At 35.6% G+C, this 14,388-nt stretch overlaps 1 protein-coding gene across 10 annotated transcripts in view; it reads right to left on the bottom strand.

Annotated features, from left to right (window-relative positions):
- Positions 1–448: 448 nt before the first annotated feature.
- Positions 449–14,388, bottom strand: part of PIKFYVE (phosphoinositide kinase, FYVE-type zinc finger containing) — a 92,126-nt gene continuing 78,186 nt past the window's right edge. For all 10 annotated transcript variants that reach the window (XM_063645008.1, XM_063645011.1, XM_063645010.1 and 7 more), the window contains 9 exons: positions 13,814–13,911; positions 11,946–12,110; positions 9,918–9,977; positions 9,046–9,222; positions 8,539–8,642; positions 7,207–7,335; positions 5,364–5,625; positions 4,877–4,951; positions 449–4,329 (listed from right to left, as the gene is read on the bottom strand). In XM_063645008.1, the coding sequence (XP_063501078.1) occupies positions 4,214–4,329; positions 4,877–4,951; positions 5,364–5,625; positions 7,207–7,335; positions 8,539–8,642; positions 9,046–9,222; positions 9,918–9,977; positions 11,946–12,110; positions 13,814–13,911 (1,186 nt within the window). In that variant the 3' untranslated portion in view covers positions 449–4,213. The remainder of the gene's footprint in view (positions 4,330–4,876; positions 4,952–5,363; positions 5,626–7,206; positions 7,336–8,538; positions 8,643–9,045; positions 9,223–9,917; positions 9,978–11,945; positions 12,111–13,813; positions 13,912–14,388) is intronic.

The following is a 14,388-nucleotide window of genomic DNA, read 5'->3' as shown; positions in this document are numbered from 1 at the left end:
GTAACCTTTGTAACTTCGGCCTCTGATTGGTTGTTTTCCACAACGACACTTGCATGGGGTTTAACCTTTGTAACTTCACTTCAGCCTGATGGGTTGCTTTCTGCAACCAATCACACTGATTGCAGGCCACTAATTCATTTACACAGGGTGTACACCAACTAACCAATGGGAAATGCCTAGAGGGTATTTAAACCCCAGAAAGTTCTGTAACGGGAGCTCTTGTGCCCCAGTGCTCCTGGGCTCCTACTCTGTGGAATGTACTTTCGTTTTCATTAAATCTCTGCTTTTGTTGCTTCATTCTTTCCTTGCTTTGTGTGTTTTGTCCAATTCTTTGTTCAAAATGCCAAGAACCTGGACACCCTCCACCAGGTGACTAGGCTTGCAGGACAAACTCCATCCATTTCCTTTTGTTGTCAATTTCTTCAAGCAGATTCAAAACTAAGTGGAGTAAGTAGATTCTCAGTTTATTGTTAAGATTTCTTTATTTACAATACAAGTCTCCAAAAGTTCAAGGCAGTTATCTTTTAAATAACATGTCAATCATATAAAATAGCTAGAACCAAAGTAGAGAAATATATACAATATAATACATTAAGTACTTTCAATATAGTGGCATTTTTCATATTAAAAGAAGCTACTATGATTTACAATGTCATTTCCCTAGTTTAAAATTCAACATGTCAAAAGACATAATGTACATTTTTTACAAAACTGACACAGCAGTATTAAAACTGCTAATGATTATAGTTTTTATTTTTTCTATAATACACTGCACCTGTGTTACAAAAACAAAACAAAAAAAAAACAACAAAAGATTGCACTAGATGGTTTGAATACTGCATAAGTCAGTATATTAACACTTGAGGAATAATGAATGGCCTGATCTGTTTTATGATCAGGCTTATTCACAACAGTTTTCACTCTTCAAGCTCAGCAAACTCCTACAGGTAATTACTTTCCTTGGCAGTTTTACACAGGATCACTGCAAATGGGTAAAATGTCATGAAGCTGATGACCACAAAGCCATCACAAAAGCTGATATCGATATAACCCTACTATTTACAATACCTAATAAGAGCCAAAGCTAGAAAACCACTCACTGCTAAATCATGGAAAAAATTATAGTTTGTAGGAAATTTTGAATATCTATCAAGTATTCAATAGACTACAAAAGAGCTTGCAACAGCTTGTTCTCATTATTTTTCTTAGGTCAGAATTAGAAAAAAGTAAATCCTTCCTATTTTTAAATAAGTTTTGATGGCATCAAAAAGCTTCACATCTATAAATATGATTTTTATACAAAGCAACATGTTACTGACATAGTTTTCTCTTGCTACTATCAGTTATTCTCGGGACTCATGTTGTATGTTAAGGAAGGAAGTATTAAGATTTCTTCCTCATTCCTAAATTTTCAGAATATACTCTAGGCCTTGAAGGAAAGGAAAACAGTCCTTCAATACTTAACACTGAGTAGTACAATATTTGAAATATATCTATGATAGTGGCCTAAACAAGAGCAGCAAGGGACCAGACATATAGTTCTACCACTCAATAGGAATAGTTAAATTTTATATTTCCCCTTCATTAATACTGTCCAATTTTGAAATGAGAGATTACCTTTGCAAGGCACCAACTATTGTTTCAGAATGTATTATATTGAAAATTTTTGCCACAAAGTTACCTACTAGACAACAGTACTTTAAAACACAGTTGTTCAAGTCATGGGCAAGGAAAACAAAATCAACAGGACAGATTATTGTCAGAAGCCATTCCTGTGGAGCATTCCTGCTAGGCACGCAGAATTGAAACTAAAAACAAAGAAACAACCTAATTGCACCTAGGGGGAGACACCTTATACTTCAAGTGCTCATGACTAGAGGAGTACAGGAAATGGACAGGATAAATAACCCTAAGTATCCTCACAGAAAAAATGAACAGAGACAAAACAGTGTTGGCATTTTAAATCAAATATAAAATCCACTGTTCCTGGACACAAAATAAGTTAATAATGTTCCACATTTATTTTTTTTTACCTCTGTACAGCTCCTTTAATAGTCTTTGATTTCAAACTAAAATCCTCAGTGTTTTGTGTATCTTCAAAAGGCACATACAAGTTTTTAAAAGGGGCCAAGTGGAACTTGGCATCACATTAGTCATAAGTCCTTGGTCAACTTGCTTCCAGTTCAAAACAAACCACATTTTTAATAAGCACCAAATACCAAACTACTGCCTTCATTCTCTAAAGCAAATTTTCCATAATGTTCCTAATTCAAGTATTCATCATACTGTGTAACTGAACTTGTCCAGATTTCTTATTATGTGAAGGTTAATGTGCTATTATTATAGGCAGTCCGAAAACAGTGAAATCCTTACAACTTTATAAATCCCTAAATTATCCTTGTTACAAAAACAAGTCAAGAGGAAATATTCTGGGGCTACAGTATTTCCTCAAAGATAGTTTACTACTTCTGATCACTTTTTTAAATAAACAAAAATGCTATTAAACAAGAAGTTCCTTACTAAGAATAACTTTCTTTTTTTGTTTCGTTTTGTTTTTTGAGGCAGAGTCTTGCTTTGTTGCCCAGGCTGGAATGCAATGGTGTAATCCCAGCTCACTGCAGCCTCCACCTCCCAGGTTCAAACAATTCTCCTGCCTCAGCCACCCAAGTAGTTGGGGTTACAGGTATATGCCACCACGCCCAGCTAATTTTTTGTCTTTTTAGTAGAGACGGGGTTTCGTCATGTTGGCCAGGCTAGTCTTGAACTCCTGACCTCAGGTGATCTGCCCGCCTAGGCCTCCCAAAGTGCTAGGATTATAAGTGTGAGCCACCGCACTTGGCCTATTTCTTAACATTTCTTAGCAGTCAGAACTAGCCATTATGTAGAAAGTTGGAAAAGGGGATGTCCACAGTGGAAATTTTTTTATTTTATAGATGCCACCTACATTGCTGGTTATATTGAAAAGACACTTTACTTCTGTGGAAAAAACAAGTGTTTCCTTCTCACTCAATTTCTTGGATTGGGCCTAATTTATTTTTTATATTTTAAAAATCCTTCATTAATAATTATTCCATTAGGGTTTAGTAACTACAGACTCATTTACTAATGATTTACTATGATACCCTAAAAATAGAGAAAAAACCCTAGAATATGAGCATATGCAAGTAAGTGCAGTTTAATATATCAATTGCACAAAAATTTTAAACAAGCTTTAAAAATATATCTAAAAGAAGGCTTAAAGTTAATGGCTGTAGCCTCCTGTCATCCACAGAGAAGACAAAATTTTAAAAACATCAAACATACTCAAAAACAGGCAAGCTGGAAAGATAAAGAACATGACAGGATTCCCAGTTTAAGTCAAATTCCTCAATAAAACAATAAATGCCCACGTGTTTAACTGGCCATTAATGGAATAAATCAGAATTTTTGTAAAGGTTTCAGAAATTCTGATAATAAGTAACACTAAATTACTACAGAAAAATACAAAACAAATTCAGCAGCTCTACAAATGCTTTCTAAGTAGAGAATGTGTTAAATGTGATGCCAGGATAGTCAATTTATGAGACACTGTTTTCTTTTTTTTTTTTTTTTTTTTTTTGTGGGACGGAGTCTTGCTCTGTCACCCAGGCTGGAGTGCAGTGGCGCAATCTCGGCTCACTGCAAGCTCCGCCTCCCGGGTTCACGCCATTCTCCTGCCTCAGCCTCTCCGAGTAGCTGGGACCACAGGCGCCCGCCACCACGCCCGGCTAATTTTTTGTATTTTTAGTAGAGACGGGGTTTCACCGTGGTCTCGATCTCCTGACCTCGTGATCCGCCCGCCTTGGCCTCCCAAAGTGCTGGGATTACAAGCATGAGCCGCCACGCCCAGCCACGTTTTCTTCTTAAAACAATTAAGCTAGCAAATTTAACCCATTTTTCACCCTATCTACTCATCTCCAACCTTAGCCCTTTGAAACATGTCTGTATTTTAGCTTAAGAAAATTTTCATGCCACTTCCCAACCTACAGACAGCTAATCCACAGGTATCAAAAACCAAAGTGCAAATTCATGGAGTTTTACCATTCCATTACGGACAGTCTAAAGAGCCACAGAACTGAAAAGCCTTTGCATACAGTGGTGAACACGATGAAGAAATAAAACATGTAGCTTATTTTTGGTCCTTTGTTTCTGTCCCCTTTTCCTTCACAGTCCATTTCAAAATATGTGCTTGATTTCAGCAATTCAGACCCAAGCCTGTCCAGTGGTCTGGTACCATTAGGAAATACTTGTCCATTGCCTCACAAAACCTAGTCCTGTACAACTCCGGAGACACCACTGTTGGCATTTTACCTGAGATTATGAAAGAGAAAAGGGGGGAAAAGCTGTTATATAATTAATTGGGCAACTGAAGTCAACAGACCATGTTCTTTCATATCAACTGCCATAAAGACACACATGCAGAAGCAGTCTGAGTGGGTAGGAAAGGTTATCTGCTGTGCCACATGCCATGGGACAAGGTCCTACCTGGTATGAGTTTCTGTTTAAAAAGACTAGCTCCTGCCTAGAGATGAGAGATGTCTAAGAGCACAAATGAGGCTAACAGTGCTTACAGAACTTGGAAGTCTCGAGTGTTAATTAAAGACAATCTCTTATTCAGAACATCTGGCTTTTTAAAAAATCTTTTTGAGAATCTCTGACATTTTAACACAAATTTACACCCAGTATTTCCCCACCTATATAATTCTCATTATTGGTTGGTCACTTTAGAAATGACAATAAAATCAATGATAACCACTTATTTTTTACAACTACAAAAAAGAATCAGTATCCATTTTTAAAATTTTAACTGATAAGAAATACATGTGAACAATTTAAACAAAACAAAAATTATGCTCACCTTGTCCACCTAAAATTCCTGTTGATTTCACAACCATCTCAAGCTTTTTGTCCCATGTAAATGTTCGAATATAATCTGGGGGTAGAACGAGTGAAATTAGCAATAAAGCTATGTTAATAAATATAATCAAATGACAACAGCAATGACTATTACTATTACTTCTATAACAGTTAACTTTTATTGAGTGCTAACAATGTGCCAAGTGCTGTTCTCAGGGTTTCTCCACACTGATTTGTTTAATCCTCACAACAATCACAAAAGGCCTCATTTATAAGTGACTTTTTGAATTCACATATTTTTGGTAAAGATAATGAAAATGAGGAAACTGAGTAGAAGAGACTAGAATAAAAAACTGTTATTTTTGAAATTTCAAATGAAAGTTTGTGAAAATATTCAATAAGCTATTATTAGACCAGGTTCAATAGAATCTTTAAAATTTGACTCTGACTTCAATAATGAAATATAAGCAGGGTACTCATTGACTTACCTATAATTCCAACTACTAGCTCATTGCTAGTATCATCTCGCCCAACCAGCAAAGAATAATCTATAATGAGGTGGCTAGAAAGGAAATGGGAGTCACTATGGATCGAGGTTCTCAGCACAGCTTTGGAATGAGAACGAATGTACAGAGGGTTGTCTCGAACCATCTTTAGGAGATTTTCATCTAGCAGGACCACATCACAACTCTCTTTTCCAGTGTCAGTTTTTACATTCCGATTCCTAAGAGAGCCCTTCAAATCAAAAACCTAGTAGAAAGAAAATGCTTTATCATTTATGTATAGGTTGCCACAAATGATTAGTTAATGTAAGTAAATTAAAAAGGCAGAAAGACTCCTTATAGTCACTAACATTACATACACTCCAAAGTTTAACTGAAAATTGAATCATACTATTCACAATAGCAAAGACTTGGAACCAACCCAAACGTCCAACAATGATAGACTGGACTAAGAAAATGTGACACATATACACCATGGAATACTATGCAGCCATAAAAAATGATGAGTTCATGTCCTTTGTAGGGACATGGATGAAACTGGAAACCATCATTCTCAGTAAACTATCGCAAGGACAAAAAACCAAACACCGCATGTTCTCACTCATAGGTGGGAATTGAACAACGAGAACACATGGACACAGGAAGGGGAACATCACACACCGGGGCCTGTTGTGGCATGGGGGGAGGGGGGAGGGATAGCATTTGGAGATATACCTAATGTAAAATGACGAGTTAATGGGTGCAGCACACCAACATGGCACATGGATACATATGTAACAAACCTGCACATTGTGCACATGTACCCTAAAACTTAAAGTATAATAATAATAATAATAAAGGAAAAAAATTGAATCATAATTTTTAAGTTTTTAAATGCATGGTGATATCATTGTACAGTACATAAAATACACAGTAACATAATTCTGTCATTTAAAATTAACACCTACATACTCAATTACTGAAACGTTTCTGAAATACACTGGCCAATTTAATCAACTTTAAGATACATTAACAAGTAACTCCAGAAACATATCATTGGATCACAGAACAGTGTTAAAAAAAAAAAGAGAGAGAGAGATGCAAATAGTCTTAAGAAACAAAGTTTTGATACCAAACTCTGGACAATTACTTACAGCAATGTAGAAGAGCATAACGTAGGAATATTTGGGTGGTAGGAAAAGCAATGCACTCAAAGGACAGGAGACTTGAGTACCAGGACCAGTACAACCTGTAGTACATTTTACAGACCAATGCTGGTCAGTTGCTTCTGGCTCACTACAACATTAGGGAACTAGTGCCAGAATATAAATCAATTACATTATTAAATATATTGTTTAGTTCAGCTGACATTTTTCTCATAGAAGGTGTTCTCAATGAAGAAAGCAGTGCACTGAATTACATTCTAGCACATGTTCCTTATCTTATCATAGACTGGAAACAGTTCAAGGACTAGCTCTTTGAACAGTACTGTTTTAGAATCTAGACTAACCTGAGTCTAGGAATAACTGAGTGATTTTGATGAAGTACTTAAGTTCTGTAGTCCTCAGCTTCTTAATCTTCAAAAAAGATGCGGGAAGTAGATCTGCCTTCTTATTCTACCAATTCTGTGATTCTAGAATATTGGATATGCTGTATTTTAAGACCACTCCACAAGAATAATTCCTCTTCATTCTTTCTCCAAAGCTGAGCAAGTCAAAAGTTAAATATGGCCTAGTAACCAAAGTTAAATATTTGCTATAAGATGTTACTCTCTGATTCACTATATTTAAGAACCAAGGGTACAAAAGGTTCCAGTAGCTAAATGCTTCACATAGTCCAATACCCTTACCTGTGCCATCTTTCTCCCATAGAAAAGATTTTCCATGACAAGGAGATCTAACTTCTTCTCGGTGTTGTTCTGAGAGTTCTTATAACCAATTCTGTAAACTCCAAGAATTTTGGCCAATGCTGTGGGTCTCTAATCAAGAGAAGGTCAAAATAAATTCTTATCAAAAAGGGTTATTTATAATTTAAAACCAATATAAGGATTATCCATGTAATAACTGAACATAATTTTCTATTAATATGACCAAAGGACTTTGAAAAAACCTCAAACTCTTGAATCTCAGAAGTGACTACAGCAGCAATGCCAATAAAAATGTCAGATCCTTAACATTCTCCCAAGGAATAATCCTTCAGTTGATTAAATTCAAAAACTTCATTATGACATGTAATTTCCCCCAATACTACGTAATAAACCATGATAACTTTAAAAAAAAAAAAAAACCCAAAACTATGTAACTCTTTCATGATTCTAAGATGGCAGTTGGGATGGGGTGGGGGGCACTGGTGGCTGCTCAATGACAAGTGGGCAAATCTGGGCCATTGGCTGCCTCTCTTTCTAGCTAAAGGAAGCATCCCCTTGTTTCTCAATACATGTTTCAAATTTCAGTCTCAGCAAAATTACCAACTATTGAATGTGCACCTAATTTCATCCAGTCTTAATGTCTTAAGTGATTTTTTATATAAACTAATTAAAGGCAACTTGCTCAATATCACTTGGTTCCTCACCAACAAACACAGGAAATATATAGTTTAAGATCTCTGAATCCTATAATACCTCAATAGCATAACAGAGATCAATTCGTGTCCTGCATGTATCTTACCACAGAGAAAACTGCCATTAGGACTGTTACAGTTTGGATGTTTGCCCCTGCAAATCTCATGTTGAAATGTTATCTGCAATGTTGGAGGTGCGGCCTGGTGAGAGGTATTTGGGTCATGGGAGCGGAACCCTCATGAATGGCTTGGTGCCCTCCTTGCAGTAATAAGTCCTTGCTCTGAGTTCATGCAAGATCTGGTTAGTTAAAAGAATGCAGCACTTTCCCCCATCCCCAACCCCGCTCTCTTGCTCCGTCTCTCACCATGTGACATGCTGGCTCGCCTTGGCTTCCACCATGACTGTAAGCTTCCTGAGGCCCTCACCAGAAACAGACGCTGCCAGCACTATGCTTTGTATACACAGCCTGCAGAACTATGAGCCAAATAAACCTCTTTTCTTTACAAATTACCCAGCCTCAGGTATTTCTTTACAGCAACACAAGAATAGACTAACAGAAAGACTCAGGATGTGAAAAAAGTCACCAAACTTTGATTATAGACCATGGTTTTAGATTTCTACCTTTTGTTGAACAGCATTTGTAATATAATTGAAGTAATGTGGTGCAAAGTCGAGGAAGGACTGGACTTCCAGACGAGGCATTTGCTTCAAAATAAATCTATCATCTAAAAGGCAGAAATTTTATGTGTTTACTCAATCACAATATATACTGTAATCTATAACACATCATTCCAAAGATCCTAAATCATTAGGTTGTTTTATGATTTTAAGGGGAATTTTCTAATGTCACAGTGAAAATTTTGATCAGAACACAATTCTCAATTAACTGAAGGGATCCTGTGGATTTATATAGTCAAAGACCCTCTATTTTTGTCAATAACAATCTAAGTTCAGTTCTAAAAGATCTACTTTTTAAAACTACCAAATAAAACTTTATAAATGCCTCTGTTAAAACTAGTAAGTCATAGTTATGAAAGTTCTTATTAAGCAATACCCTTCCTGCTGCATTTTCTGAGGGAAACAGATGAAGACTACTGAACCAATCAATAAACGATGAGAAAGGCTCACCCTCAGTTGCATAGAAGGCAGCTCCTGATTTGCCTCCCCGGGCCTGCCAGGGCGATGAGTGGGAGAGGGAACGAATGAAATCTTCCTCACTGCTGTCCAGAATCACTTCACGCATCTTATGAAACTCTCCCGCATAGTAGAGCCGACAGTAAAACTTGGCATTAGCATCGGAAAATTCTATAAACAACAGAAGTTTTTTAAAAAAACTTTATGACTCAGAAAATATCTTTCCTCCTCCACTCCCTCACTCCCTGTCCTGGCCAAATGCAACCATTTAAGTTTCTCCATGATGGCATTTTGCATGTTAGATCCAAATTCCTATTTATCACAATTTTGTTAAACTGATCTTCAGGGGGAATTAAAGAACATCATATGACCATCCTTACATATTTTCCAAAAAAAAGAGAAAAAAATAAAAATCACACAAAAAAATATGACTCAGTTCTAATTTTATACTTGTTACCTACCATATGTTACCTACAATGATGTCAATCATTGTACTTTTATAGCAATTCTTAATAAATATCTTAAAATGTACATATTATTCTGGATAATATGTTTCTAGCACACATATACACAATTCTAAATGCAACTGTCAAAATTCTGTGGCTCTAGATTACATAATAAGTAAATGTTTAACTATTAGAAATGAAAGCATAATTTACAAATAAATTATACTTTTGATTAAATTTCTTTATAAATTAATATTTTATAAACTATTGATTAAATATACCTCATGTCAGCATAAAGACTTAATATTCATTTCAAGAACTGGGACATTTATTTAGTATGAAGCTAGAATTCTTAAATAATAGAGCTGGCTCAACTGTAGTCCCTCTCCCAAAACCAATGATATAATATCTCATACTTACGAAGTTCCACATGAGGGTTTACGAGTTGTTTCTTTTGTGTATCTCCTCCATCTACTTCATCTAAAAGGTTTAAGATCATTAGTAAAGCCCAGGTTTTGAGTAATTATCAGTTCATTTTGTCCTTTCCTTTTTCCTTGATATAACAAAAAAACTTAGCAAATTAAAAGTAAAAATATCCTCCTCAAGTCACTATCAAGCAAGCATAAGATATAAAATTAAACTGTCTAAATGATTACAATAAAAATGTATGTTTTTTTGGAATTTCAGTTTTTAAATTAGAAAAATAGAGAATTTAGGTTGAATACTTTTTCTTACAACTGAATGATTCCTACAGTGGCAATATAGTAACTCAGTTCTTATACCAAGAACTTCCATGGCTTCTTTATTATGACTATTTTCCCTGTGTGTAGAATGTTTCCCCAATAGTTTGCAATGCTTTATCATGTACTAAGCTATATAAAATATGTGTAAAATATTATTTTATAAAACATAATTTTAAAACAAAATTATATACTAGTTACATAATATATAACTTTATTATTAGCATATAACATATATAATTATATAACATACATAATTAACATATAATACTATTTTAATATACTAAAACATATATTTTTATACATAAACTATACTAGAATCTATGTCAGAGCTATTTTTTTATATGTGACTGACTTGCATTGCAAGCCTACTACTTTCTGTTTAATTATTAGAGATTTGAAATACATCTTAATATCTAGAAGAACAAAGAGTCCCCTAAGTTTCACATTTCAAAATAATTTTTGAAGCATCTAGGCCTTCCAAGGATCCCATTATAAACAGCTACAGCCCAATAGCAAGCAGCCTATAGAATACTAAACAGATATCTTAATTATAGTCAAAATTTATTACAGCAGTTGGTTTTTTTGTTTGTTTGAGATAGAGTCTTGCTGTCACCCAGGCTGGAGTGCAATGGCACAATCTCGGCTCACTGCAACCTACACCTCCTGGGTTCATGCAATTCTCATGCCTCAGCCTCCCAAGTAGTTGAGATTACAGGCATGTGCCACCAGGCCCGGCAAATTTTTTTATTTTTGGTAGAGACGGGGTTTCTCCATGTTGGCCAGGCTCCTAGTGATCCGTCCGCCTCAGGCTCCCAAAGTGCTGGGATTACCATACTGGGCCCAGCAGTTGCTATTTTTTAAAACTACAAATTCATGGCCTAACCCAGAAGTCACCAAACTATTTCTGTATAGAGACAGAGTAAATATTTCACTCTGAAAAAGTTCCAACTACTCAACTTGCCAATATAAAGTGAAAGCAACCAGATGATAAGTAAAATGAATGGGTCTATTTCCCAATAAACATTAATTTACAAAAACAGGTCATCACAGTCTGCCTATTCCTGATCTAAACCCATACCCAAACACAATGAGGTAGATACACACACACACACACACACACACACATATTTTTTTTTTTTTTTTTTTGGTAGAGACAGAGGCCTCACTTTATTGCCCAGGCTGGTCTCAAACTCCTGGCTCCAAGTGATCCTGCCGTCTCAGCCTCCCAAAGTGATGGGATTCTGGACATGGGTCATCTCACCCAGCATTAGACATAGTTTTTAAATGTCAAAATGAAAGGGGACATAAACAGCTGCAACTTTACAGGGACTTGAAAAGAAAGAAAACATTTGAGGGAGTAGTGGAATGAAAACATTTGAGTATATGAGTTACATATTGAGACAAATGTTTTTACATGTGGAATGTCACATTGACCTTGGAAGATATTGTTTTTGCCACTTTACAGGTTATGGAAACTAAAGATTTCTGATTCTACCACACAGTACATGATGGCAGTGAAATCTGAAACTAGTTGGACTCTCCCAGTGCCATGCTTTTTCCACTCTACCACACTGACAAGTGAGAACAGAGGGAATGCCCCAGTTTCAGCACTAAGAATTATCTATTTAAGGCTATAAGAAATATATGCAACTAAAATAAATAAATCAAAGCCTAGAATAAGCACATTTATTCTTCTTTAACACACCTTGAGGCTCAACGCCTTGATTCTCGGTCCCCTCCTTGCCCGTCTGCCCAACCTGGTAGTAAGCACTATCTGCTCCACGTAAGGTCTCTCTCTTCTGGGAAGAGAGATCGGGGCTTTTCCCTGCTGTCCCTCTGAAGAAGGACAACATTCCAGAAGGCTTTTTGGCTAAAAATAAAAAGTAACATATTAATTTTAAGTACAGGTCACTGCAGATGAAAAATAAAAATTTTCAGCTCATTTCTTTGTTAGCAGTAACCACTATATGAAGCTAATCAATCTGAGTAATGCAGATACTTTTGTTTGCACATTGTCCCTCATGCTGTTACTTATTGTTCCACATGTTGTTTTTGCATAATCAAGCACCCTTTTTAACAAAAACCCCTATTAATAAAAACATAAAAAAAGATAGAGGGTTAACACTCAGCTAGATTAATATAAAAATATGGGGAATTATCTAGAAAGCCTTTCAAAATATCTTTCAAAGGCAGTCACAGCTTAAGCAACAAGATTAAATCAGGGCTGAGTTCTTACAGTATTGCAATATAGTTAACTAAATGAACACAAAACAATTTCACAAGCTACAAGAATTCAGTTAAAGGTAACATCTTTGTGTCGTTTGTGTTCCTACAGTTTAACACAGGAAAATACAAGATTTCCTTTTCAGCATCTTTCAAAAAATAAAAAAGGCCATCAAACAGCCAAGAATTTACTAAAGCTTGCTCTATACTTTTACTCCTAGTTTTGAGCTTCATTCATCATACTATTAATATGATTCTAATTCTTGCAAATTTACCATTTACAAAATTCACAGAAAATGTCAATCATAAATGTGCTTACTTGGGTAACAGACACTAGTATTGCCTCCTTAATATCCACTCCTACCTGGTTCCCTACCAACAGAATGCCAACTTAGGGGAAGAGGGGAGCGGGGTAGGGTGTGTAACTATGTGTACAGCACCAGGAAAGGATCATGATTTGTATAACCCAACCAGGACAATGCTGCTCCCTACTTTCTCTGTCTCTTTCAGTCAGGAGTGGCCATGAGCCTCAGCTCTGACCAATGAGACTAAAGGAGGAGCCTCTGCTTTCCTAATGAAAGAGAACAGCGGCAGCTTGCAACACCCTTGTTTCTGCCTCAAATGCAAACAAAAATGGAACACTTTTAACCATGAGGAAAACTTAAAGGAATCATAGAGAAACTATTCCCCTAATGTTATAACAATGCTGAGCAGCTAAACAAATGCCAGCAACTGCCAACCTCCAGGTTTGGTTATTTTAGAAAAATAAGCTGTCATTTGTTTAAATCCTTACAGTTGAATTTTGTGTTACTTGCAGCTGAATGTGTTCCTGACAAAGTCAGAGAAACACAAATTCAAATCCCAGTTCCAGCACTGTCTAATCTTGAGCAAGTTACTAAATCTAAATTTTAAGTTCCTTCTTGAAAAATAAGGATATATCAAATAATTCTTATGTGGTTATTAGGGGGATTAAAGGAGGGAATGCATGAAAATTTATTTTCATAGTGCCAGTAATACTGTAAAACTAGAAAGGAAAAAAATTTATCTTGCATCTTAGGTTGTATATTTTAAGCTGAAAGCTCTTCTAGGAAGCAGATGCTCCTTTTTGCATAGACCAAAGAGCTTCTAAAAGTTTCGAATTCAATACCTTGAACTTAACACTTGAGATAAGAATCAACAAAGAAAAGCAAAACACCTATAAAGAGGACATACAAAAATTTCTAAATTTATATTTCAGAGATCATAAGGAGTAAATCATTGCCAGATAGTACTTGTTTTTATGTATTTTCTTTTTCAAACCATAATTATAGGTAAATCTAATTATAAATATTCCTCCATGTGTAATCTTACTTGGTTGTGGTTCTGTTTCTGCTGTACGGTTTGTCTGTCCTCCACCCATTTCAGGCAATCTGATAGGGCTGCTACTCTTTGGTCTGCTATCTGAAGTACTAAAATGAAAAGAAAAAAAAGAAAAAATTAGTTTTATACAAGTCAAGCAGAAAATAGTAAGTACTCTACACTAATTACACTGTATACTGATTTACTTCCTACCTAAGCCCACCTACAATATCAAAAGTCTGATTCATAATTTACATAAACACAGGCTAGAACACAGAACAAAAAGTCTGAAATATCTACTGGACTTAAAAGTGAAATGCTGTAACTATAAAAATGTATGGAGGAATATATTATGTTTCCCAAGTCCATTAACACTATATCAGCACCATAAATCAAACAACTACAGAAAATATCAATTCCTTTCTCTCACACTAGTTATGACAATGATAATTCAGATAAAACTTTATCATGTTAGTAGAGTTGGAAACTCTATTTCAATAAGAATCACAATAATGAGCATGTGACAATTTCTGTCTAAAAGTCTAAAATACTGAACATGCCAAAATAACTGGTTTGGGTTTGGTTTT

This window comes from Symphalangus syndactylus, chromosome 8 (assembly GCF_028878055.3).
Source record: "Symphalangus syndactylus isolate Jambi chromosome 8, NHGRI_mSymSyn1-v2.1_pri, whole genome shotgun sequence".
In the NCBI taxonomy this organism is placed as follows: Eukaryota; Metazoa; Chordata; class Mammalia; order Primates; family Hylobatidae; genus Symphalangus; species Symphalangus syndactylus.
Note: the sequence above shows the minus strand (reverse complement) of the source record. Positions and strands in the feature narration are given on the sequence as shown.